The sequence below is a fragment of the Petaurus breviceps genome, unplaced genomic scaffold, assembly GCF_028583685.1.
Source record: "Petaurus breviceps papuanus isolate PSGF00001 unplaced genomic scaffold, PetGlider_PUasm1.0 90825, whole genome shotgun sequence".
Lineage (NCBI taxonomy): Eukaryota > Metazoa > Chordata > Mammalia > Diprotodontia > Petauridae > Petaurus > Petaurus breviceps.
The window spans coordinates 1,352,459-1,378,057 of record NW_027187353.1 but is presented as its reverse complement, the minus strand read 5'-3'; the positions used below and the strand labels follow the sequence as shown (position 1 = coordinate 1,378,057).

Here is a 25,599-nt window from a genome sequence, read left to right as displayed (position 1 = left end):
TCTCTCTCTCTCTCTCTCTCTCTCTCTCTCTCTCTTTCTCTCTCTCTGTCTCTCTCTGTCTCTCTCTCTCTTCTCTCATCTTTCTATTTGTACCATCAAATAAAACACACAACTCAATATTTCTGCTGTCCAACAAGGAAATAAAATCTAAAGAATGAATAACTTTACACACATTAACTGAAAAAGGAACAAGCAGCTTTGTCAGAACAAGAAAAGGGTCACAGGTTTCAGCTTCCACCTCCCCAGGGGATCCCTGGCACTGCCTCTCTTGCTGATGCCCAGTTTCAGCACAGAATCCATCTTGCTTTCCAGCAGGACCTCATGGCTTAGCTCTCACCAACTGTACCTGATTGATTATGATTCTCTCCACTTGAGATGACTTCTTCCAACATTCTACTCCCTTTACTTCTTCCTTCTCTCCTACTCACTCACAATTCCACATTGACTTACCCAAAAGCCCTTTGCCCAAAGTCAGTTCAGCAGCAGTCTGTGTTGGCTGCCCACAGATTAAATCCAAGGTGATCTTAAATACTGCCTAGCAGACAGCCCCCTGCTCTGCATCTAAGCCTTTTGCAGAACTCAAAAACTGGGTAATGCATATAATAATATATCCATTCAAAAGTATATATTTATGTATGACTGTACCCAAGCTGATATATGTCTTTATCAGAACATGTATGTAAGTGAGCATGGTAATGAGTTGGCTTAGACACATTTGTGGGTAACTTCAGGCAAGACATCTCACTTCTTAGGGCCTCAGTTTACTAATTTGTAAAATGAGGTAGTTGGACTAGATGTCCTTGAATGCCCCTTCTAGTCCTAAATCTATGGTCCAATTATCTATTGGGGGTTTAAAGATATTCATGTCCTTGCCCCCTTTCCATAACATGGATAACAGAGTCTGTGATTCTCCCATAGTGTGGCAGTGGCTAGGGATGTGGGGTGTAGGGTTAGGGAAATACCCAGCTTAGCTCCCTGGCTTTCAACACCTTCTTCACCTCTTTCCCCACTCAGGAAGTGTGGATGGAATCCTGCGCACCTTTGACCTCTTCATGGTCTATAGCCCTGGCTATTTTGTGGTGGACATCATTGCTCTGGACCTGGCTGGTCACAATGACACCGCCATTGTGGGCATCTACATTCTTCGGGACGACCAGAGGGTCAAGATTATCATCAATGAAATCCCTGACCGAGTGCGTGGCTTTGAGGAAGAGTTCATCCGCCTGCTGTCCAACATCACTGGCGCCATTGTCAACACCGATGACGTTCAGGTACTGAGGCCACAGACAAGAGGAGGGGGGAGCAGGGGAATGCTGGGCCAGAGAGAGATAGGACCAGGTCAGGAAAACGAGAACACTGGGTAACTCAGGGCAAAGAAGAGCAGGGTGGGGACCAAGCAAGCCAGAATCTTAGGACACATTATTTTAAGGCCGATGCCATTTCTTACCTATGCAGTGATTTAAGGACCTAGTCCCATCCTGCCCTCTCACAGCTGCTGGTGCCCACAGGATAGGGAAGAGGGTGTGAGAGTAGAAAGCAAAGGAGAGGAGGTAACTGGGTGCCCTAAGTGGAGAGATTGCTAGACTAAGTTCAAAAGCTGCCCCACACTTACTAACTGGGTGACCCTAGGCAAGTCACTTCTGGCCTCAGTTTCCTCATCTGTAAAATGGAGACAATGATAGCACTTATCTTCCAGGGTTAAAATGAGGATAAAATGAGATTATATTTGTAAAACAGCCTTCAAGCACAATATGAATGGTAGCTATCATCATTATTATGGCAGAGAAAAGAAGGGAATGGAGAATGCAGGGAAAGGGGCAGGGGGTGGGGGGATGAGGAGAGGGCTCCAGAAGATTGGACGTCAGCTTGCTTGTGGCCTGCCCAAAGCGGCAGTTTTCACACCCCTTTCCTCCTTCACCACAGTTCCATGTGGACCAGCGAGGCCGGGTAAATTTTGCCCAAACAGAGCTGCTGATTCACGTGGTAAACAGAGAAACCAATCGCATCTTGGATGTAGATCGGTGAGTGGGGAGTCAGACCATCCCTTGAAGTGAGCCCCATTCTAAGCGCTGTGGAGAGGGAGGAGGGAAGGGCTCCCCTAATCCTGGGAGGCACCACTGCTTCTTTGGGGAGTTACTCTCTTAAAGGAAGACATGCCCAAAAGAATCACTAACTCCAACTGTCTGCACATAGAAGGGCTGATGGTTCTAATCAGGGAAGGCTTCCTGAAGGAGGCAGAATTTTGAGAGCTGCTAAAGGAGCAAGGAGAATGCTCCAGGTTATGGAGTTGGGCTAATCTTCTGCTGAGTAGCCTCTTAAGTGGAAGGGGGAGCTGAGGCCAGGAACTCCGATGTCTCCCCTCCCCCATCTCCAGGGTGATCCAAATGATTGATGAGAATAAGGAGCAGCTGAGGAACCTCTTCCGAAACTATAACGTGCTGGATGTGCAACCTGCCATCACCCCCCGGCTCCCTGATGACATGTCAGCCCTGCAGGTATGAGAGGGATGGAGATCATGAGGAGGGTTAGAGGTCAGACTGTCCCACAAGGGCACCTGCCCAGTGGCCTGTGCTTTCCTGCAGTAGGGAAGGTTTGCACATGTGGGTGGTATCCAGGGACTCAACACCCTGGGAATGGGCCCTTCACCATGAGCAGAAGCTGTCAGCCCCACGTCAGACTTCTCTGAGGGGCCTCACCCAGTGATCCCCCTTCCTTCCAGATGGCGATCATCATTCTGGCCATCCTCCTCTTCCTCGCTGCCATGCTCTTTATTCTCATGAACTGGTACTACAGGACCGTGTAAGTGACATCCCTCACTGGACCCTTCACCAAGACTCTTCTTCCCATTCTCCTGTTCCCATCAACCCAAACCCTATAGAGGCCATTTGATGTTGCTTCAATGCCCCACTCAGGCTGGACACTCCACAGGGCCCAGGGCCCAGTCTAGCCTTCAATAATACACTCAACCCATACAGGTCTATCCCACTCTATGACCAGAAAAGCACTCTGCACGTTTTTTTTTAAGACTCCCTTAGGATCCCAAGCCTGTTTCCTATTGTATTCCTATGTGACTGGTTTAGACTTGAGAGCAAGCCAAGAGGAGCCCCATTCACACCCCCACTCCTGTCTCCCTTGCCAACAGTATCTAGGCCTCTCTCCTTGATCTATACTTTCTCTGCTTCTCCCCAGACATAAGAGGAAACTCAAAGCTATTGTGGCTGGATCCACAGGTGAGTGGTAGCCATGGACTTTCTTGTCTTGAGGAGCAAGAATAAAGGAAAGAAAAAAGAGATTGTCTATCCCAGAAGAGCCTGTGGGCAATGAAATGTTTTCATCCTCTCCCCACCCCATCTTCCCCCTTGGACCTTGGGATCCCAAGAAGAATCCCCATACATTGTGACCTTCATGCCTCCTGAATGGTCTCTCCCCCCCCCCCTTCCCATTGCCTTCTTTTATCAGGAAACCGAGGCTTTATAGACATCATGGACATGCCCAATACCAACAAGTACTCCTTTGATGGGTGAGTGTGTCTGCCTGTGCTGGGGGAGGGAAGGAGTCACAGTTGGCATTGCCAGGGTCAACTGCTACATGCCATAGTCAAACACACCTTCTCATTGCCCTCTCAGGGCTACATTCCTGGCTGTAATGACAAGGATCACCCCTCCCCATCACTAATCCATGGTCTTGAAAGCAAACCTTAAGGACCTCTTTGCTCCCCATCCTGGGAAAGTTCCATGAGGAGCCCAAAGGGCCAGGGAGAATGACATGCTTAAAGCTGAGTGAGCTAAGCTAAAGGGAACCCAGAGTCCCTTAGAGCACCAGATAAGTCCTTCATTCTCCCACCCTGGGAGATTCAAGCCTCACCTTCTTTAGGAATATCACACTAACAGGTTGGCAGGCATAGCCAAAGGCATTGAAGTTAGCTCTGAGGGCTGGGTGGGCAAGGCCAGCAAGGTTCAGCCCTGTGTGGCCCAGAACCAGCTCCGTGCATCCTCCCTGCAGGGCCAATCCTGTGTGGCTGGACCCATTCTGCCGGAACCTAGAGCTAGCTGCTCAGGCTGAGCATGAAGATGACCTGCCAGAGAATCTCAGTGAGATCACAGACCTGTGGAACAGCCCTGCCCGCACACATGTGAGTCCTTAACTCTCCTGGACCCTCTGTCCCTGCCACCAGACCCTAGTGCCCCTCAACCTTCCCAGTTCTATCAGGTACAAAACAGGCCCCAGTCCCAGAGGGCCTCTGGGCCCAGGTCCAACTCTATGAGGTGCTCCTGGCCCTTGGGCACTCAGTGGTCACCTCCCTTGGTCACCTCTGCCCATGTTCTTAGCCGCCTGCCAGAGGGACTGGAATGATCTAAAGTAGAGTAGGTAGGGAGGTTTGGGCCAAGCCTAGCCACCTTCAAAGGGACTTTCCTCCCTCCTTACTTCCTTCTTACTCCATCCCATCCTCAGGGGACATTTGGGAGAGAACCATCAGCTGTCAAGCCAGAAGACGACCGCTACCTTCGAGCAGCCATCCAGGAGTATGACAACATCGCCAAGCTGGGCCAGATCATCCGGGAGGGGCCCATTAAGGTGAGATCCTGCAGCCCTGTTCTGCCTCTCCTCTTGGAGGGCCTAGCCTGCCTCGGAAATGGACTGGCCCTTCCAGGGAGAGGAGGCAGCCTCATGCTCTCTGGGTCAGCTCCCAGACCCAAGTCACAGATATAAATATCCTAAGAACAGAATGAGGAATTGCAAGTCCTTGGAATCTTGTAAATGCCTGCAACCCATCCAAAAATAGAACCAAAACTATTCTAGAAAAGCATCCTGTCCCTTAAGCTTTCATATGAGGCTTCTCTCCCCCACCCCACCCCACCCCACCTCTCTCTCTCTCTGTGTCTGTCTGTCTCTCTCTCCCTCCCTCTCTCTCTTTCTCTCCCTTTCTCTCTTTCTCTCCCTCTCTGTCTTCCTCTCTCCCTTTCTTTTTCTTTCACTCTCTCCCTCCCTCTCTCTTTCTCTCTCCTCTTCTTTCTCTCTCTTCCTCTTTCCCTCCCTCTCTCTTTCTCTCTTCCTCCCTCTGCTCCTCTCTCTTTTACACACATACACACATACACACACACACACACACACACACACACCTCTTGACTTGCCTTGTTTTATAGCTTAAATGTTAGAAAGTTCTTCCTAACATTGACTAGACCCTTCCCACTATGACCTAAGTGTAATGGAGGACCACAAATACAATGTGCTTCTTATCTCTAATCTAATCTCCCATTCCATCCCCTGGGCCTCAATTAACTGTCTTGAAGATGGGCTCATCAGTGAAGTGAGGGAACACCCCAGCTGGTCCCGATAATCAGCTGAACCTCATGCCCCACCCTCAATGCTGCAGTTCAACTTTGGTGGCAGGCTTTGCCTTGGACAGAGACCACCACTCCCTGCAGTGACTGCCTCTGGCCTCATCCAGCCAGTCCTCCTGCCTCCAGGCAGGCTCACCCTTAGCAATCTCAGGCTTTGGGAGTCATAACCTAGACTGTGGCAATGCCACCACAGCCTCTCAGTTCCTGGCCTAGTCATTAGGCCTGAATCGCCTGCTTTGCCATAGGGCTAACCTCAGTCTCCATGTTGGATGCACCCCCATTGCCTCTTGACCACTCTTAGTCTCTCTGTAGCAGCTGGGAGATGAGAACAGCCCTCACCCCCCACTGAGGCAGTGCAGAGGGCCTCTGGAGGAGGGAGGGGGTTCAATACTGTTACTTCTCTCAGGGCTCGCTGCTGAAGGTGGTCTTGGAGGATTACCTACGGCTCAAAAAACTGTTTGCCCAACGTATGATGCAAAAAGCTGCCTCCTGCCAGTCCTCCATCTCAGAGGTAGCAGGGAGGGCGGAGGGGGCAGGAAAGGTGCATGTGTGCCCCAGCCCTGGGGATGCCGTGTCTCCTTCGCTCTTCTCCTACAACAGGGCCTGTCCTTTCTGCCTTTTGGCTTGGATTGTTTCAAGAACCTGGTGTTGGGGGCACTGGATTTGGTTGCTAAATTGTGTTCTTTGTGCTAAGTGGGGAAAGAATGGGAGGTGGGGGTGGGGCAGTGCTGGGAAGGGTGGTCCAGTTCCCAGAAGCAGCCTCTGGAGATGCTGAGCAGTGACCCGCTGACTGCCTCTTACAGCTAATCCAGACCGAGCTGGAAGACGAGGCTGGTGACCGGAGCCTGGGCCAGGGCAGCCTTCGCTTCCGCCACAAGCAGCCCATAGAGCTTAAGGGGCCAGACGGAATCCACGTGGTGCACGGGAGCACGGGCACCCTCCTGGCCGCTGACCTCAACAGCCTCCCTGAGGACGATCAGAAAGTCCTGGGCCGGTCCCTGGAGACACTGACTGCCGAGGCTGGGGCCTACAGCGAACGCAACGCCCGCACCGAGTCGGCCAAATCCACCCCCATGCACAAGATGCGGGAGGTTATCATAGAAAGCCCGCTGGAAATCACCGAGTTATGACTAGAAGTGGCATCGCTGGTGTGAGGGCATCGGGCCCAGCCTGGGAGCAGCCTGGAAGTGGGCAGGCAACTCACAAGACTGCCCGGAAGAGGTCACCCCAGAGCAGAGGGCCAAGGCACCCTCCTGGGTCATGGGAGGAGGGCCAAGGGAGGGGGAGGAGGGGTCGTGGCTCAATCTGCCTGGGACAGCCTCCCGAGCCCCCAGGATGGACCTCTCCAGACTCTTTACTTTTACCAGACGCTCATTCAGCATCTGATCTTTACATTCATAAAATTTGTTATTTTTTTAAGAAAACCAAACGGATCTATTAGCATCTACGGGTGACATCAGGGGAGCTTGGCCCTCACTCCTGGGGGCCCAAGAATTTGACAAATAACTTCTATGAGGACAAGAACAAGGACAAGAAGCTCCAGGCCTTTGCTGTCCTCCTCTCCTTACACCCCACCCCAGCTCAGGCTGATCCATCCCCTTGTATGGGGAGAAAGCCATTGGCTGGGCAAGGGGTATCCAAAGGAGGGAAACAGTGATTGCCCTGAAAGCTGGTTGACCTACCTCCCTCCCCATCCTAGCACCTTACTCTTAGTCAAAATCCCGCTGCTTTTAACCCATCCATAAATCCATGCCCATGATGGCAACAAAGTCTGTCCTACTGCCCCAGCCCTGGAAGAGGAAGGTGGTGCAGGGAGGAGGGTCATTTCCTCCATTGTGCTGGCTTACCAAACCCGTACAGTTAAAGTGAAACAACTGAGGTTCCCCAGGTTTTGAATGTCGAGTGTTTGTTGTGTAATTTTTAAAAATTAATTTATCCCTCTAACTGCCCCCACCTCACCTCTGTTTCATTTCTCAGTAGTCATTGTTGAAAGTTTTTGGAATGGTCTGTTTAAACAAAGGAACCGGAAATACACTCTGGATTTGGTAAATCTCATCTGTGTAGTCTTAGGTGGTGGGTAGAGGGATGAGGGTGGGAGAAAACTTCACCTTGGCCTCTTCATTGACCTTCAGGAGCCTTCAGCTGGTGGAAGAAGGGAGAGGATATGTGGAAGACTTCAGAAGTCACCCTTCTCTGGGCTAAGTTCTCTCTGCTTCCCTATTCCAACAAAAGGAAAGATGCCCATGTACCTGTGATGGAAAACAAAAGTCTCTAATTTAGAGGTGGCTAGGTAGTACAGTGAATAGAGCACCAGCCCTGGAGTCAGGAGTCAGGAGGACCTGAGTTCAAATCTGGAATCAGCCACTAAACACTTATTAGCCAAGGTCACAACCTTGGGCAAGTCATTTAACCCCAATTGTCCTGCCCTCCCCCTGCAAAAAAAACAAAATTCTCTAATTTATCATCATTTTTATTGTGAATCATAGAAATATTTAAGGCAAAAAAAAATCAATATTTAGTCTATTTCATAGTAGAAAAGAGGGTGCTATCACAAGGAGAGAGGAGAAACTGAATTCCAGCCTCCTTTTTACTAATCTGGGACTGCAACTGAGAACTATTTTTCTACTAGGAAGTAAGAAATGCAGAATTTTGTTCCCCACATTAACTTAAGAAATAATTATGATAATAAAGGTAGGGCCTCTAAGAAGGGGCTATGGCATTGACCAGGGACTGTGTGATATGTGCCCAGAGTTCTACATAAGGCATACCACAGACACTAGCTAACATTCACCCAAAGCTAGAAGACAAAGATTCATTGTTCTTGAACTAAACAAGCATTGCTCAGTCACTACATAAGTCAAGGTCTCAGAGAAGAAAGAATTCACCATGTCCCCCTCCCACCCCAGTGCTGCCCATCCTGAAACACAGCCCCAGTTACAGCTCTGTCCCAAATCTACTCCAAAGCAAAGGCTCAAGAAATGTATCACAAAGAAATAGAAAACAGGAGAAGGCTAGAACCCTAGGATGGGTGTGTTCAAAGAAATCAAAGTAAAAACTAGACCCCCTCAATCCAACTATGGCGAATCCAAAGCTTCACCTCCTCTCACCTTCACCTCCTCTTTCTAAGCCAACAGGAACTTTCTAAGTTCTTCCAGTGAGGACACTGGGACCTCTTCACATTGTAGGAAAACCACTTTAAAAAACCAAAGACTCGGAATTCTTACACTTAAGGATAAACTTTGCCTTTCTTCTGCCCCAAATATAATGCAACCAATAGGTTAAGGGGGCCTGTAATAGAATGATTAGCTCTGATAGCCTCAGCATAGGATAGTTCTAAACACAACTAAGTGATCATAAATTTGAAGCCCCTGATCTGGCCATCATTGGTGTTGGGCCCATGCTTCTATCATCCCTATCCACCGGCTCCCACCTTCCACCCAACCACATCTCCTTCCCACCCAGATTCTAGTCCATGAGCCTTCATGGCACACCATTTATCTAGCAGAGGTGGGAAAAGCATGGCAACATGGCCAAGTGTGGTGCCTCTCAGACCCATGATGATGATGGACAAATGGAATGAAAGAGAGATGGGATGGAGGAAGAAGAGGACATGGGCTCATTTAAAAATGGAAAAAATCACATCTGTAGATTCCCTTTCCCCAGACACATAAATGGCAAAGAAGCTGCAATTTCTCCAAGAGAAGGGCCATCTTCTAATTCCATTCATGTTCCTTGCAGTGCTCAACAGCCTAGTAGAGAGAAAGAGAAAAAAATTAGGCCCTTCCAAAGCCACTCCCCCCAAACTACTTCCTTTTCCAAACTGAGATCTAAGACTCAACATCAGAAGCCCAGGCATTGATCTTTAGGGTGTGGTGGGGGTAATAATGCCAGTAGTAAGTTAACTGATTGGCTAATAATGCAGATTTCAGAATGGGTCTCCTCAGTTGAACCGTGAGAGTGGTACCCCCAGGATTTGAGACAGATGCAGTAAAAAGAGATCTAAGCAGTTTATACAGGGAACTGGGCAAGAGGCCTGGCTTATGGCTTTAATAAACAATTCATTGCCAATGAAAGTAAGCTTCCAGTCTCTGTTTCCTCTTTGAGAGAGGCAGTCAGGGTCCAGAAGTGCCCTGGAAGCATCTTTCTCAGGTACCCTCCATGTTCTCCCTGGCATGGGGACATGAACCCCAGGGAAAACGTAGTCACACCACTCAGAGACAGAAACCAAGTTTCGCCCACTCAAAGTGGGAGTTTCAAGAAGTCAAACAGTTGGGAAAGCTAGGTGGCCCAGTGAATACAGCACCAGCCCTAGCGTCAGGAGGACCTGAGTTCAAATCCGACCTCAGACACTTAATACTTACTAGCTGTGTGACCTTGGGCAAGTCAACTTAACCCCAACTGCCCTGTCTTTCCCCCTCCAGAAAGACAAAAAAGCTTAAAAAAAAGAAGCCAAATGGTTAGTTAAGCAATGAAAGCTGATATTTGTCTAATTTGGGGGTCATGGACCCTTTTGACCATTCAGTGAAGCCTTCTATGAACCCCTACTCAGAATACCATTTTTAAAGTATAAAATACAAAGCATTGCAAAGGAAACCAGTTGTATTGAGATATAGCCATCAAAATAGACCTATTCTTAAAAAAGTTAACAGACCCAGGTTGAGAAGCCCTGGTCTAATGCTTTTTCATTTACAAAGAGCTTTATGTACCCACCTTCCACATGAAGGTTATGATGCCCCTGGGGGCACTTAGTAAAGTGGACATTATCCCCATCTGCCAAATGGTGAACCCGAGTCATCTGACTAGAAATCCCCGGCAATTTCTATCATGCCACTGTGAGCTGATTATACCAAGCTCTAAACAAAGCACAAGACTGAGCAGAGAGGAGAATCCATCCATTTGTCCAACATGCTCTGGGCCTAAAGACCCAAGGCTGATGACCTAGGAGCCTTCCCTCTCCCCAACCTGCAGTGGTCAAGCCCTGGAAGAGAACTGAGGAAGAAACCAAAAGAATCATGAGGGAGCACAAGCCAAGAGGAAGGGTTCCAACCTTCTTGTTGTTCCAACCTCCAACCTAGGCCTGGAGAAGGGCAGGGGGTCTTATCTCTGCTGGCCTTATTCTGCCCCAGAAGTAGAGCCAGCAAACAGGCAGAGCTGTAGTACAAAACATGGTGCTGGGGATTTCTTGGGCTTGTCCCTGTTTCCTAAGGACCTTGCCAGATCTCTCTTGGGCCAAGGTTTCGACCAATGGAAGCGTCTGCCTCTACGTCTTTGCATGCAGGTATGAATTGAGTCAGCATTTCCATTGGCCCAAGTCTCAGACTCTCCAAGTCATTTCCCCAGAGCTGAGGAGAATTCTCACATTCCTCTTCTACCTTCAGTTGTCAAATAAAAGATAAACCTTCCCCTCCAAACCCTATAGATAACCACAGCCAGTTCTTTGCTTGGCCCCATGAAGCCCCACTGGTTTGGAAGGAAGGAAGTCCTAAGTCTAGATAGACCCTACTAAAGGACAAGATTTGGAGAGCCTTGGGTTCAAGGTTCAACCAGTGCTTCCTAGGCAAAGACATCAGCCACAGAAAACATGACTGACTTGTTAAAGTCTGTAGGGGCACCAGCCCACCCACCCACTATATGAGATTTGGTAATCAAGGCTGGGTTTGACCATGATGGAAGTAAAAATACAACCCACACTGAAGGAAAAATATTTCCACATGCTTCTAAAACACAAGAAGCCCATGACACACCAAAAATCTGCTGCCTGTTTGACCACTCTGTTCCCCAAAGTAAGAAACATTACAGATGAAGAGCACTAACATTTGAGTCAGGAGATTTGGTTTTGATTCCCTCTCGATATGAAACAATTCTCATGGGGATAGACTTGATATCACTCACCCCACATCCCCACCAGTTTCATGACCTGCTTTCCTTACAACAGTCCAGTGAAGAAAGTAGGGCACAGACAAGACCAGAGGGCCTAAGGTCTCTTCCACCTGGAGTCTAAATGAACAGCACCTTCTACCCCCAAATAAATCTGATAACAAATAAAGAGACCCATTATCCAGAGCTGACCCAGGGTTCCTAGAGTTTGGCATAAAGCTGAGCACAGTGGGAGGTACTTACATTACACTGAGTGGCTGTCTCCATGTTCTTACACCAATAGCTTGGGCCCCAGGCACATCGCTCTGTTCCCAACAGAGGCTTAGTAGGAGCTTTGGGGCAAGCTCCAATTTTCTACATGAGGAGAAAAGGATGTGAAAAAAGCAGAATGAGATGGGCCCAGGTGCTCCTCTCCCTCTGCACCTTCCTCCCACTTGTGATGAACTGATTGAGTTCTAGGGAAAGTGAGGTGACCAAAGTTGCCAGGCTCTCTTGGGTTCCATGAGGTGGGAAGGGATGCTGGCCAGACCCCAGAGATGTCCAACTGGGCTGGAAGAGGAAAGGGCACTTTCCCACAGAGCATAGGGATGATCCCACCCTCCCAGAACAGTCTCAGAGCCCAGAATACTGTCAGCTCTCAGGAGGTGCCCACAGCCTCCAAGAACAGGCACCTGCTCACACGGCCATACTTACTGGACACAGAGAATCAGGATTCATCTCATCATGCAGGGCTGCTATCAGGATGGGCTCATACCGTCTCACGAACTCATCACACTGTTCAGCAGAACAAAGGAAGGACAGCACTCAGACAGCCCAAGGGGGCTGGGGCCACACAGGGACTCTCAAGGAGCCAACATGCTCTCTCACCATGGAACAGCCCACTTTCCCAGAATGTCCTAAACTAGTCCCTGGCCTCCTCTGTGCTGAAGAGCCATCCCATCCACCTCAGACCTCCCCAAGCCCATCACTCCCCTCCCAGGAGTCACAGGATCTCCCTGCTCGATTCAGAGGCCTGGCTACCTCCTTCTTGGGCCTGTCAGCTACCCTACCTTTAGGAATGAGTTCTCAAAGACCATATGAAAGTAAAACCCTCTTTCTAATGAGGACAGGTGGGAGATAATGAATGTCAGATCTTTGGGGACCCACAGCTAGTCCAGATCTTTCTAACTCCAGGAGTCTTAACACCCAGCATTACCTCATCCTTGTAAGTTGATGGCAACATGCTACAAGACTTCTCAAAGGCAGCGAGAATCATGGCCTTTGTGCTGTTCTTTTCCAGGTTTCGGTCCAAATACCCATCGACCTTTTTGCACACCTCACAGAAGACACCACTCTTAACCCTGGCCATATTACCTGCAGACAGACATGATGCATGCAATAACCAGCCACGTACAGGGTCATAAGCTCCAAGCAAAGGGTCCACACAGGACTTTTTCCTTCCTTACCTGCATGCGCTGATCTTTTGCTTTGGCAAATGTTAAGAGTACTACACACGGAGTCAGGGTCAATCTCCTCCAGGACGAGATGGGGAATACTCAGGCCAAAGGTGTCGACCAAGTCTCGGCAGCTCCCCGATAAATAGCTGGGGATTCCTGAGCACATGTCCTCTGCTGCCTTCATCACAACCTCCTACAACCCAGGAGACAGTGTGTAAGTTCTAATGCTGTGCTTATAAGGCGGTGGGTTTTTTTGGAGGGATGGAGGGGGAGAAGGATAGGGAGAAGGGGAAGGAGGGCCCCATTCTCATCTCTATAGAGTCCTAAAGTTAAATCAACTAATTGAGTTTTAAACATTTGTTGAAGTCCCGCCGTGTTGTGGCAAATTTCTTTTCCTCCTCTGTGGCTGCAATTTTATGGCCTAAGAGGACCTGTCCTAGGTGCCCGGGGCACAGGGCTATCTTCAAGGAGCTAGAAATTAGTTTATTTATGTGGACAAACCCAGCACACCCATCTCATTGTCACACTGTAGCAACCTGGCTTCAAGGGAACAGAGAAGGGGCCAGACCTACAGTGCCCCTTGTAGGGACTCAAGCAATGTTGGTAGATCCTAGAAAGGGGATGACCACTGAGCAAACATACCTTAGACTGGTTGCTCTCCAGCAGTCTGATGATCTCTTTGATAACATATTGGCACAGCTCACAGGTGGGGCCCACCTTCTTCTGAACTAAGTTCTTCTGTTAAGAGAGTACATGGGGACCCCAAGGTCAGGGGAATGGTGTGAACCTTTCCCCAGACAGCCCCAGTTCTCCAGCACCTAGCACATACTGTTCCAGAGTCAGGGCTGTGCACAGAGTACCTGTCATGGGCATGGGGAAACAGAGGCACAGAGAGCTGGGGACTCAGGATCCTACTAGAGGGGAATGCTGAACCCAGACTAGATTGGGGTCTCCTGATTCTGAATTCACAAGGAAACTGTGTGGCCTCTCGTGTGGGGTCCAAACATCTAGGTGCTGGTGCCAATCCACACCTCACTCACCATGGGACCTCAGTGTTCTCATCTGTAAGATGGGGATAAACACTCTACTCTCTGCTTCTCTCCAACAGGCAACATAAAGCACAAGATGGCAACTTAAATTTAAATACTACCTTTGCTTTTTCTTTGGAGGACAGGTGGTTGAGTGGCGTGCCTGGGGCTGGGGAGGGGAGAGCAGGAAGGGAAGGAGTGTTTTGGAGATGTAGCCAACCTTGATAAATTGCTTAATTTTAGGAAAAGTCAGCACATTTGGGAGAAGAGAGAAAGTAGACTTAATGAGCCAATCAGAACTTGATAGTCCTTCTGTGTTGGAGGCAGTGGAAAGCACAGACTCATGAAGTCAGAGGATCTGGGTTCAAATCCCACCTCTGATGCTTACTGCTTGTGTGACCTTAGGCGAGTCACTTAACCCCACTGGACCTCAGTTCTTCATCTGTAAGGCCTAGATGACCTCTGAGGTCCCTTCCCAGCTCTACATCTGTGATCCTATGACTTCCTGGAAGTGTAATTCAGGGAATTTTCACCACCTCATTCCACTCCAGAGTGAGTCAACCCACACTTGGATGCTGAGGCCTTGAGAAAAATAAGCCAGAAGCTACAAAAGATGCACAGAGACCAAGGGCCCAGTCCTGTCCTCTGAGTGAACCACCTCCTATATGTGCAAAATAATCGTCAAAATACGTGGATGTCATGCTAATAAGTGTGTGAGGCAGGGCTGGGTGTGTTGGTGTGTATTTGGGGGTGAGTCTCCCAAAAGTCTAATACGAAGGTAAAAAGGCCAGTGTTAAGCTTTATTCAAAGGAAACATCATCTTCTAGTCCCCCAGGTTCACAACCTCCATTGTTCAATTGTTTCAGTCATGTCTGACTCTCTGTGACCCAATTTGGGGTTTTCTTGGCAGAGATACTGGAGTAGTTTGCCTTTTCCTTCTCCAGATCATTTTACAAATGAGGAAACTGAGGCAAACAGGGTAAAGTGACTTGCCCAAGGTCACCCAGCTAGTAAACATCTGAGTCCAGATTTGAACTCAGGAAACTGAGTCTTCCTGATTCCCAGCCTGGCACTCTGTCTATCCTCTTTGCCACCTCACTGCCTGTAAATGCATGACATATACTTATTTCTTAAAAGTTTGTTTACCATTTTTTTAAAGTTTACTTTGTTTTAATAAGCCAGCAAATAATTAAAACGTTTTGATCAACAAATTGATAACCTAGCTATGCTATTGTTTCAATGTGATATTGAGAAGATAAGAAACAGCTAAGTTAGAGGGAGATTTTAAAATGCTGTATTTGCCAGAGTAAGATTTCTGACTGGGGACTCAAAGTTAAAGAGAGTTATTGATTTATTTATTAATAGAGTTATTGATGATATTAATTTATTATAAAGTTATTAATCAATTTCTACAACATCCTAGAGTAGAGAGACTGTTCATCGGGGCTTTTCTTGATAAATGAGTCAGAGGGCTCGGCTGGCCATGCCCCGAGGCATGCATCTACCATTACCAAGGCCTGATTTGAAAGGAAATTTTTCCTTTGAGTCTACAGAAAGTAAAAGTGGAAGGAGGGGTTAGAGAGTCAAGCTCTAAGTGGCAGAGCAGACAGGGAGGGAGTGGAGAAAGGGCAGCTGACAGACAGCCAATCTCTGCCATCCTCCTTTTCATACCTGCCTCACGATGGGTTTATAATTTAGTAGGAGAGCTCAGATATGCAGATCAACAGCTCTTACAAGGTAGATGTGTTCAGAAGGGGCAGCACCTCTGGTGTGAACTCTTTTCAGGGCTGTTCATTCACCCTATTCATCCAATTTTCTATAGCATGTGCATCGGCCACACCCCAGTGAAACTCTTGACAGACAAGTTAAACCAGATTTCAAGTAACCAACAGGCCTCAAACCAATCGGTGAGTTAGGAATCAGGCATGTCTACCCCAAGCACGTGAGCACTTTCCCTGGTGGAATGAGCAGATGAGAACCATTTGTTCCAGTGACCATGAAGATGACTGAAGCAGGCTTAGTCAGGCTTCAGACACCAAACTCATCCACTGGGGATGCATCCTGAGCTGGGTCCGTTGTCTTGACTTTTGTTCTTCTACTGCACTTCAACGACTCAGGAAGAGAGAGTGAGGCTGACGACTGTGCAACTCTGCCTCACTTAAATTCAATTAACGAGCAAGTCATCACCCGTGATGTCATTGGTCCTGTTTTACATGGGTCTCCTGATCTACATTTGATCATAAATGCTTCATCACTGTTGAGGCTTCAGTTTCTTCATCTGTATAATAAGGCTTAGCCTAGATGCTGCCAAGGATCCTTTTCAACTCTAAATTCCATGATTCAAGAGTAAATTATTGTCCTTTTATTTTTTTTAGAGTTGAAAAATAGAATTCATTACTCTCACTCTGAAGGCTGGTTTCAAGAAATCATCTAAGGAATCAGGGACAGTCAGCCAATAAGCTTTTATTAACCACCTACAAATGCAGCAGGCTGTAGGCTAAGCACAGGAGAGACAAAGAAGGGCAAATGAAGATAGTCCTTGCCCTCTAGGAACTCATAATCTAATGGGAGAGAGAACATGCAAACAACTATGTACAAACAAGTTTTGTTGGTATTTAGTCATTTCAGTCATGTCAGACTCTTTGTGACCCCATTTGTGGTTTTCTTGGAAAAGATACTGCAATGGTTTTCATTTCCTTCTTAAGTTCATTTTACAGGTGAGGAAACTGAGGCAAACAGGGTTAAATGACTGGTCCAGGGTCACACAGCTAGTAAGTGTCTGAGACCCAATTTGAACTCAGCTCTTCCTGACTCCAAGCCCCAAGCTCTATCCACTGCACCACCTAGCTGCCCCCACAAACAAGCTATAGACAAAATAAATAGGAAATGATAAACAGAGGGAAAGCCTGGCTAACATCCCCACTGTGGCTGTGGGGCTACCGTGAGGTGAGAGATGTAAGAGGAATGGTTCTTAAGAAGTGCCCCCAATTCTCATTTTTAGGGTCTAAATGGCCATCAAATATGGACAAGTTTCCATGGAACTGTGCTGAACAAGATAGATGTCTCTGTGAACACTGCCAGATTTATAGATGATCTAACAACAGACTTCCAATTTTACTCTCACGTTAGAAATTTGAGACCCGTAGGAGGTGGGAGACAGATCTATGCCCCTAGAGCATTTATGTTCAACACATCTGAAGACTTGAATAACAAATCCCTCACTTTGCTGGTGGGTTTCACCAACTTCTCCATTTGGAAGTGGCCTGGAGATAAGAGCTTCCCACCCAGCTTTGAGGCCAGTAGAGCTCGGAAGCCTGTGTTCCCAGGGATCCAGGCTGACTGGTGAGAATTAAAGAATGTGCCAACATCTAGGGAGCTGGGTTCCCTCTCTGTATAAGTTGAGTATACAATGATACTCATTCCTCTCCAATCCACCAGATTCTAATCTGGGAATCATAATTTTCTTGGCATATTTGAGAGAATTAGAGGTTTCCACACTCATGCCAGAAAGTCACTCTGGAGGTAGGTGATATAATAATAACAATGACATTTATAGAGTGTTTGCTATGAGATAGCAAGGTGGTACACTGGATAAAGCACTGGGACTGGAGTCAGGAACACTCATCTTCCTGAGTTCAAATCTGACCTCAGACATGTAATAGCTGTGTAACCCTGGGCAAGTCACTTAACCCTCTTTGCCTCAGTTTCCTCATCTGTAAAATGAGCTTAAGAAGGAAATGGCAAACCACTCAAGTACCTTTGCCAAGAAAATCCCAAATGGGGTCACAGTCAGACATGACTCAACAACTAGAAAGATAGATAGATAGATAGACAGACAGACAGACAGACAGACAGACAGATACATACACAGGTTTTACATATTGTCTCCCTAACTAGAAGAGCAAAAAAACCTAGCTTCTGCTCTTAAAGAGTTTGTCATCTAGGGGAGGCCAGGTAGCACAGCGAGTAAGAGCACCGGCTCCAGTGTTGGGATGACCTGGGGATCAAATCTGGGCTCAGACACTTAGCACCCACCCAGAAACACCTGGCCATGTAACCTTGAGCAAGTTACTTAACCTCGATTGCTTAAAAAAAAGTTTGTCATCAAATGGATCCAACCCAAGTCCCCATGGATATCAATTTCCAATATAACTGAATCTAATTCCATTGGAATTTCATGAAATCCTATTTATCTATTAGATGAAAATATATTTCACATGGATCACTCATAGTTTCATTGTATTAATCCACAATGACAATAACCTACCCATCACTGTATGAAACTGAACCAAGCATGCAGTCTTCAGCCATAATAATACCATAACCAGTATTCTATAGCAAATTGATCCCTAGCAAGTGACAGTAAAGTAAGTATGCAAATTAGCACCTGGGACAGTAAGAGGGTTAGATTTGCAGGAAACTCCAAACCAAACTGTGGTATACTTAACACCATTAAATAATAGTCTTTCACCCGTAAGTAAGGGATAAGGGAAATCAGTAGACCCAGAGAGATTTATTGCCAATTGTAACCAAAAGTGAAAACAAGCAGAAGAAAACCAAAAGCAGGAATAGGATTCAAAACAAAAATCAAATGGGAAAAGTCCATGAGACAGAAGCAAATACCACAAGAAAGAAACAAAAGCAGACCTGACAAGAAACAAATCTTTACACCAAAGTCAACAAACTTTCCCAATAATGGCAAAACCAGTGGACTAAAGTCAGCTCTGAACTTGAACTATCAAGCAAAAAAATGAAAGAAAAAGTATAAAAATTAATTTTTAAAAAATCAAAATTATAATTTTCTTAATACAGTTATCTCTGATGCTTGTAGCAGCAATGTTGGAAAATTCGGCTTAAAAATAGCAGGAAGACAGAATGAAAGTAATATTTAAACTCCCAGAGAAAATTAAAATTAAAAATAAAAAATTAAGTTTGGAAAAAAGCAATCCTGAACAAGCTCTCACTTTTAGCAGTGTTGGGAGGTTGGAGTTGTTTGGTGTAGAAGGATGCCCCACCACCACCCTCTTTTCCAGACCTCCTCTTTAGTTATCACCTGGGTAAGATTCTCCCTTAGTCTGTGACACTCAGGAAGCAAATGGGGACCTTTAAACCTGCCTCAGGAGAGAGAACAATAAAAAGGATATTTGCCTAAGGCCAGTCTGAGGAAAGCAATTCCAGCTTTCTATTTCCCAAGCTTTCTTCCCCTAATACCACTGTTTGACTTATTCGGATAGTCCAAATTCACAAAGCTTACTCTTTTCCCTGCTTTGGGAGAGTTAGTACTATTTATTTGTAAAAAATCTCTTTGTTTTATTTCAAGCCCCAAGTAGGAAAATACCCCAGTGACTGAGAAAAAGAGCTTCCTTCATGCTAGCTCTGTGTAAGTGTGTCTGTCTGAATATGTTTCTTTGTCTCTATCTCTTTCTCTGTCTCTCTCTCTGTCTCTGTCTTTCTGTCTCTCCCTCTCATTTGCCCTTGAGAAAATGGAATATCTATAATTCAAAACTGCCTCAGGTTAACTATAGTTTTATACCATGTGGAATCTAGTGAACAGAAATATAAATGATACACTTTTTAAAAATGGAGATAAGCTTTGGAACAAATACTTTCTCTGGCAGAGGAGATATAGCACCATCATCATTCCAGGAAAATACAGACAGCCACAATTGGCTCATTATGGCTTCCACATAGTTCAGTCCCCTAACAGTTACAGTAACAACAATGTTAATCCCTTAGAGGAAGTCACTCTTCCTATTTTCCTATTCAATTCTGTGTCAGAGGAACTCTAGACCACTCAAATTCCAGTCTGTTTGTTGAAGCCACTGGGTTAGAGAGGCACTTGAAGACTAATGTATCTAGTAGCCAGGTGACCTAATCAATGGGTTGCTAGGTGGCACAGTGGATAGAGCGCTGGGTCTCAAGTTGGAAAACATTTTCCTGAGTTCAAATCTGACTACAGATACTTATTAGCTGTGTGACCCTGGACAAGTCACATCACCCTGTTTGCCTCAGTTTCCTCATCTATAAAATGAGCTGGAGAAAGAAATTGCTAACCACTCCAGTACCTTGCCAAGAAAACCCCAAATGAGTCAGACACAACTGAACAATATTTATGCAAAAAGGCTGTGTGTTCTGCCCCCTTCCTCCCTTCACAATCAACTCATCTCAGGCTTTATAAGGATTAAAGAGGAAAAATCTATGGAAATTTCTGTCCTAACCAATAGGAAAACATTCCAGCCTGTATATCTACTCGACACATGAAAAGGTACTACATTAAAGTGAATAATATAAGTAATTAGATTACTCCTGAAAGATTTAGGAAAGTTCAGAAATAATGATTGAGTAAACACACTCACCACTGGTGCCTTGCTCCAGAGAGTCTGTTGGCAATGTTCAACGGCCCCACACTCATATGCGGTCTTGAAATTCTGACACCAGACCTCAGAACCCTTCGCACAGTCTTCCTTCATGAGCACAGGGCTAGCGTGAGCTGAAAATTAAATATAAACTCATCAAAAAATGACACCCTATCCAGTGCGCAAGACCTTGTTCTATCATAAACATTAAAAACCATTCACAGCATTTCTTCAATATAAGAAGCTCAGCGTCAACACCTACTTGCCTAACATATTATCAAAGCATATAATAAGCTTTATGTGGGAAGTAAAGAGTTGTGTTTTCTTACAATTATGGACCAAGAGAGACCTATACTTGCTTTAATGGATCTACTCTCCAAACACTATAGCATCCAGACCAGCCACAGGCACACTGTGCTAACCCTTGGTTCTTCAAGTCTCTTATCATTAGGAGGAATTCCATGAAAAGCTGACTTTATGAATTATTCTCCTAATATTTCAGAAGAGTGGGAGTAATATCTTAGGGAGCAGGTAACAAGGAGAAATACAACAAAATAATAAGACATATTTTAGTGAAAAACAAGTCCATCTGTTCTCTCTCTGGAAGTGGATGGCATTTTTCATCAGGAGTTCTTTGGAACTGTCTTGGATCACTGTATTAATCAGAGTAGCTAAGTCTTTCTCCATTGATCATCTTATAGTATCACTGTTACTGTATGCAATGGTCTCCTGGTTCTGCTCACTTCACTTTGCATCAGTTCACATAAGTTCTATATGGGGCAATTCTTACCAAAAAGTGTTTAGAGATAAAATTTCCCCTAAGGACTGCTTTGGTTTAATGTTTGTAAGAGGATTCTGATTGTTTATAAGAAGTCTGTGTTAACTCAAAGATTCGAGGGATCCACCTCTAAGACTGCTACTTAGTGAATGAATGAATAAATGAGCATTGATTGAGCACTTACTATGTGCAAAGTGGTATGCTGAGGTCTGGGGATACAAATAGAAAATTGAGACAGTCCTTGCTTTCAAGGAGTTCGCCTTCTAATAGGGGGAGACAATCTGTACCCGAGGGTTTAGTTATAGGGGAGATGAAAAAATCCAGTGGTCCAGACCTCACACAATCCAGTCTGACTAGAGTATATAAGGAAGGACAAGACTGGTACACAAATATGTCTTCTTTGGTGTCATTTGACTGATAAAGCCTTACCTATTTTTACTATGCTAAAGACTTTGGTGCCCAGAAGATTCCATTCTAGGTTCTTCACTAGCTGCGACTTCTAAGAAATGGGGACTGTAGTTCTTCCCCAATGGGTTGCCACTTGGAGGATATCAGATAGAATGGGGTATCGAGGCAGGGCCAGTAGCCTCTGTAAGGCTGCAGCTCATGGGGCTCTTGGGCAGCTGCCCCCACCAAGCCTGGAGCGTGGATGGTGGTCATCTTGGTCTTTCACATGTCACTCATGCTGCCTTCAGTATCTCCCTCCAGAGATAACTCACTACCTCAGCTTGGCAGGGCTTGCCCCTTTTTTTAGGTGACAAAATGCAGTCTCAGAGACCAAAAGTAGTTTCCCAAGTCACAGAAAGACATGGGGCCAGGACAGGAGAGCAAAATGTATAGGATGCACAGGGACCTGTGCCCTAAGTCCCACTTCTGCTTGGCAAGGAGGAGAATTTACCAAGAGTTTTGATCTAAATCGTCATAGAACAGAAGAGGCCTCAGAGATTACCTCATCCACCCCTCCCCATGTTACAGGTGAGGCCCAGGCAAATTAAGTCATTTAAGGAGGGACAAAGAGTAAGTGAATGGCAGAACTTGGACACTAGAAGCTAGATCTCTTCAGCCCCAGGCCAGTTCTTCCCTCACTGTGTCAAGCTGCCTGTCTTGGCATGGAAGCAGATGGAGAGGGCTTGAGTGTCAGGGACCTGGGGCTGCCAAGATAAGGATGACTCAGACCAGGAGGCCCAGGACTTATCAGTTCTTTCCATGGAGCCCAGATATCCCACTGAATCCAGTTTTGCATTCGGTCAGAGGGCAACTGGATATACTTGTCTGATGGCCTGTCCAGTGATGGGAGGGACTTGCCTTGCTCATAGTTCTAGAAGGTTCAGCAGCCTACAACCCTGGACATCTTGCCTAGTAAGACAGGCCTTTTGCTCAACCTTGCATGAGGCAACCTAGAGTCAAAATTTGGAAAGCAATCAATCAGGTGCCTCCTCAGTGCCAGACACTGTGAGAAATACTGGATATACAAAGACAAAAGTCAAACAGTTCCTGCCCTCAAGAAACTTATGTAACCCTTGTGTTGGTGGGTGTTGAATGGAAGTCAGTTGGTTGGCTAATATTTATCTTCAGAGACACACCCTGTTACAGTAATACGCCCCAGTTAGAACAATCAGCTCCTTTTTTCAGCCTAGAGGTAATATAATGCTCCCCTCTGGTCCATGTGGTCCCTTCCCAACTGCTTTAAGAAGCTTGCATTAAATATAAAATCTTAAGAGCTCAGAGCCCCCTGTCAAGAAGGGACTTTGAGGCTAGTTCTCAGTCCTAATTTAAGCTGATATTCATCTCTAGCTGGAAATATTTAGATCAAGAAGACAGAAGAAGAGTTTACAATGTTTCTTAATGGACAGGCCCTGGGAGAGAAAGCAGTGAAATGAGTAAACCTTTTCTTAGAACTCTCCTCAGTCTTTAACAAGGTCGCTTCGTTTACATGGAGCTTTATGCTCTAAAGCTGCCTGTCCTGTTTTATGGTCCTCCTTGATCTCTCCCTTCTGAGTCGCAGACTCCTCAGTCCTTCTTTCTTGTTCAACTTGTTAAGTCATGGATTATTGTCACTGCTCAGCTTTGGAGGATTCCCATCTTCTCCTCAGTCTGTCTCTCAAAGACTGTGAGTACCTTTTTAAGAATTCCAGGTAACAAGTCAAGCATGCTTCCTAGACCAAGACCAGGGAGAGAGTATTGCTCATCCCACCAAATACCAAGCCCCTATTACATTTACATTCTAATGATGTCCAGGCAGAAAGAGTCTAGAAAATACTGGGGGGTGGCTAGGTGGCGCAGTGAATACAGCACTGGCCCTGGAGTCAGGAGGACCTGAGTTCAAATTTGGCCGCAAGACACCTTAACACAAAAACTAGCCATGTGACCTTGGGCAAGTCACTTAACCCCAATTGCCCTCCAAAAAAAAAAAGAAAGAAAATACTGTGAAAGCACCAAAGCGTCAGAGGTTTCCTAAAAATTAGGAATTATATGAATAGTCTGAAGTCCTTCATCTCACTTGAATCAAAGACTTCATCACTTTCAGAGAGAATCTCACTTCTCTCCCGTTCTAAAATCATTAGAGGCTGTCTTACTTATGGTGCCCAAACTAAGAGTTGGGATATCTTTGTTTATGCCAATAAAAAGAAGCATCCCTTCATTCACTTTTGTCAAAACAGAAAGGGACATTGTTAGAGGGCATTTCAAGAAGCTATATTTCCCCCAAGGTGGGCCACCATTAACATAAATATTGTTCCGCTTGGCAAATCAAAACCCCCTAAACTATGTATCTTGGTTTTAGAGGCAGCTAGGTGGTGCAATAGGTAATATGTTCCACATACGGGCAGGAAGGCCTGAGTTCAAATTCTGATTCAGACTCTCTGCCCATCTGAACCTCTAGCCAAGCAGAAATGCTTCTGTTCTAATAAAACATCTCTGACACATTTTGGCTGAAATGCAGTTATCTATTGATTTCTTCCATGTTCTAAAGCAACACATAATCAAACAATGCAAAAACAAAAAATCATTGGTTTGCCTTTGGGATATTCATGCCAGGCACAATTACACAGCAGAGAGCACACACTTATCAATTACCTTTCCAACTCATGCCCCACCTCTTCCTTCTCTCCTTGTGACATCTGAAGTTCATACCCACTTTCATGATATAACCCACGTAACTTTCTTTGCATGGAAGCAACCACACAGCTAATAAATGGTTACTAGGAATGATTCCCAAATATAAACAATGAAGAACTAGCTCCAGAAAGGACCAGAAGGGACTGCACCCAGAGGAGGTGGTCATGGGAACCAAGGAAAGCCCCAGTGTTTTTTTCTGGGAGCCCTGCCTGCCCCATTCCCCTCTGTGGAGGGAGTAGTGAGGACCAGGAACCAGGAACAAGAAGTGGAGAGAAGAGCATAATATCACTGATTTAGAGCTGGTAAAGATCATCTAGCCTAACCTCCTCATTTTACAGAGAAGGAAACTGAGGCAGAAAGCAATTAAGAGATTTGCACAGTCAGACCCATAGCAAATGCCAGAGGCAGGATTTGAACTCGGTGACTCAAAATCCACTGTATGCACTTACCATCCTTCTTCCCTACTCATCCTACCTCTCACATCTTCCAGGCGACCACTTTCCATTTCAGAGAAAGGAGAAGACACTGAAATAAAGGTTTATGGAACTAGAGGGAAGGGGAAAGAGAGATAGGAGCAGAGTATGGGGGAAGTGGATGAAAAGATAGTTGGACACGGGAATAGAATCATTTGAGATTTAAGCTTATTAAGAAATAACACTGAGAAGAAAAGGGTGAGGCATTGCTCTAATACTACCTTGGCCAGGGTGGAGTTTCCATATATAGCTCTACCTAAAGACCAAAAGAACTACTGGGTTTGTCCCTAAGTGGCAGAAAATACCACGTTTAGGGGCAGCTAGGTGGCACAGTGAATAGAGCACCGGCCCTGGAGTCAGGAGGATGTGAGTTCAAATCCAGCCTAGGACACTTAACACTTACTAGCTGTGTGACCTTAGGCAAGTCACTTAACCCCAATTACCCTGCCTTCCCCCCTCCAAAAAGACAAAAAAAAAAAAGAAAGAAAAGAAAATATCACCTTTGTTCATTTGTTTCACCCTTTAATAATTTCAGATTTGGGGCCAAGGGATGAGAGATAAGATACAGGAAGTAAAATGCACCTAAACAAAGGCTTGCACATACACAGTACATCATGCAGCATCAAATCATAGATCTTGACCTGAAAGAGTCACAGAATTCAGTACTAAAGTTCTACCTGCTTGCTTAGAGCTGCTGGGAAAACTGGCAAGCCTATTGTTCAGGTATTTCAGTCCTGTCAGGATCTTTGTGACTAACCCCGTTTGGGGTTTTCTTGGCAAAGATATTGGAGTGATTTGCCATTTCCTTCTCTAGCTCTTTTTGCAGATGTGGAAACTGAGATTTAAAAAAAGGGTTAAGTGGCTTGGCCAGAATCACACAGTGTCTGAGGGCAGATTTGAACTCAGGAAGATAATGCTGCCCTCTATCCACTGAACCACCTAGCTGCCTAAGGCAGTTGGCAGAATTAGACTTGGATCAATATATTATACCGTATTCCACAATAACAACAAATTCAAAATGAATGCATGACCTGAATGTTAAAGATCATATCATAAAAAAAAAATTGGAAGAGAGAGAGTTCACACCTATGGGAAAGGGGTGAATTCTTAACCACACATGGGAAGAGGCAATTAAAAAAGATAAAAAATCAAATAGATTATTTTTATTACTTGCAGTTGAAAGGCTCTTGGA

General features: G+C 45.8%; 2 protein-coding genes across 3 annotated transcripts in view; one reads left to right on the top strand and one right to left on the bottom strand.

The window, feature by feature from the left end:
* Window positions 1-7,461, top strand: part of CDH23 (cadherin related 23) — a 620,897-nt gene extending 613,436 nt beyond the window's left edge. The window contains exons 60-69 of the mRNA XM_069071099.1: window positions 1,015-1,271; window positions 1,924-2,021; window positions 2,375-2,495; window positions 2,720-2,799; window positions 3,190-3,230; window positions 3,460-3,520; window positions 4,003-4,132; window positions 4,453-4,575; window positions 5,749-5,853; window positions 6,146-7,461. Of these exons, the coding sequence (XP_068927200.1) occupies window positions 1,015-1,271; window positions 1,924-2,021; window positions 2,375-2,495; window positions 2,720-2,799; window positions 3,190-3,230; window positions 3,460-3,520; window positions 4,003-4,132; window positions 4,453-4,575; window positions 5,749-5,853; window positions 6,146-6,472 (1,343 nt within the window). The 3' untranslated portion in view covers window positions 6,473-7,461. The remainder of the gene's footprint in view (window positions 1-1,014; window positions 1,272-1,923; window positions 2,022-2,374; window positions 2,496-2,719; window positions 2,800-3,189; window positions 3,231-3,459; window positions 3,521-4,002; window positions 4,133-4,452; window positions 4,576-5,748; window positions 5,854-6,145) is intronic.
* Window positions 7,462-7,831: 370 nt separating this feature from the next.
* Window positions 7,832-25,599, bottom strand: part of LOC138148442 (prosaposin-like) — a 29,491-nt gene continuing 11,723 nt past the window's right edge. The window contains exons 2-8 of one of the 2 annotated variants that reach the window (XM_069071098.1): window positions 20,040-20,173; window positions 13,298-13,393; window positions 12,665-12,848; window positions 12,415-12,572; window positions 11,913-11,993; window positions 11,463-11,573; window positions 7,832-9,091 (exon numbers count right to left, since the gene is read on the bottom strand). In XM_069071098.1, the coding sequence (XP_068927199.1) occupies window positions 9,056-9,091; window positions 11,463-11,573; window positions 11,913-11,993; window positions 12,415-12,572; window positions 12,665-12,848; window positions 13,298-13,393; window positions 20,040-20,173 (800 nt within the window). In that variant the 3' untranslated portion in view covers window positions 7,832-9,055. Of the gene's footprint in view, window positions 9,092-11,402; window positions 11,574-11,912; window positions 11,994-12,414; window positions 12,573-12,664; window positions 12,849-13,297; window positions 13,394-20,039; window positions 20,174-25,599 lie in introns of those variants that run through there. The other variant, XM_069071097.1, reaches the window with a different exon arrangement.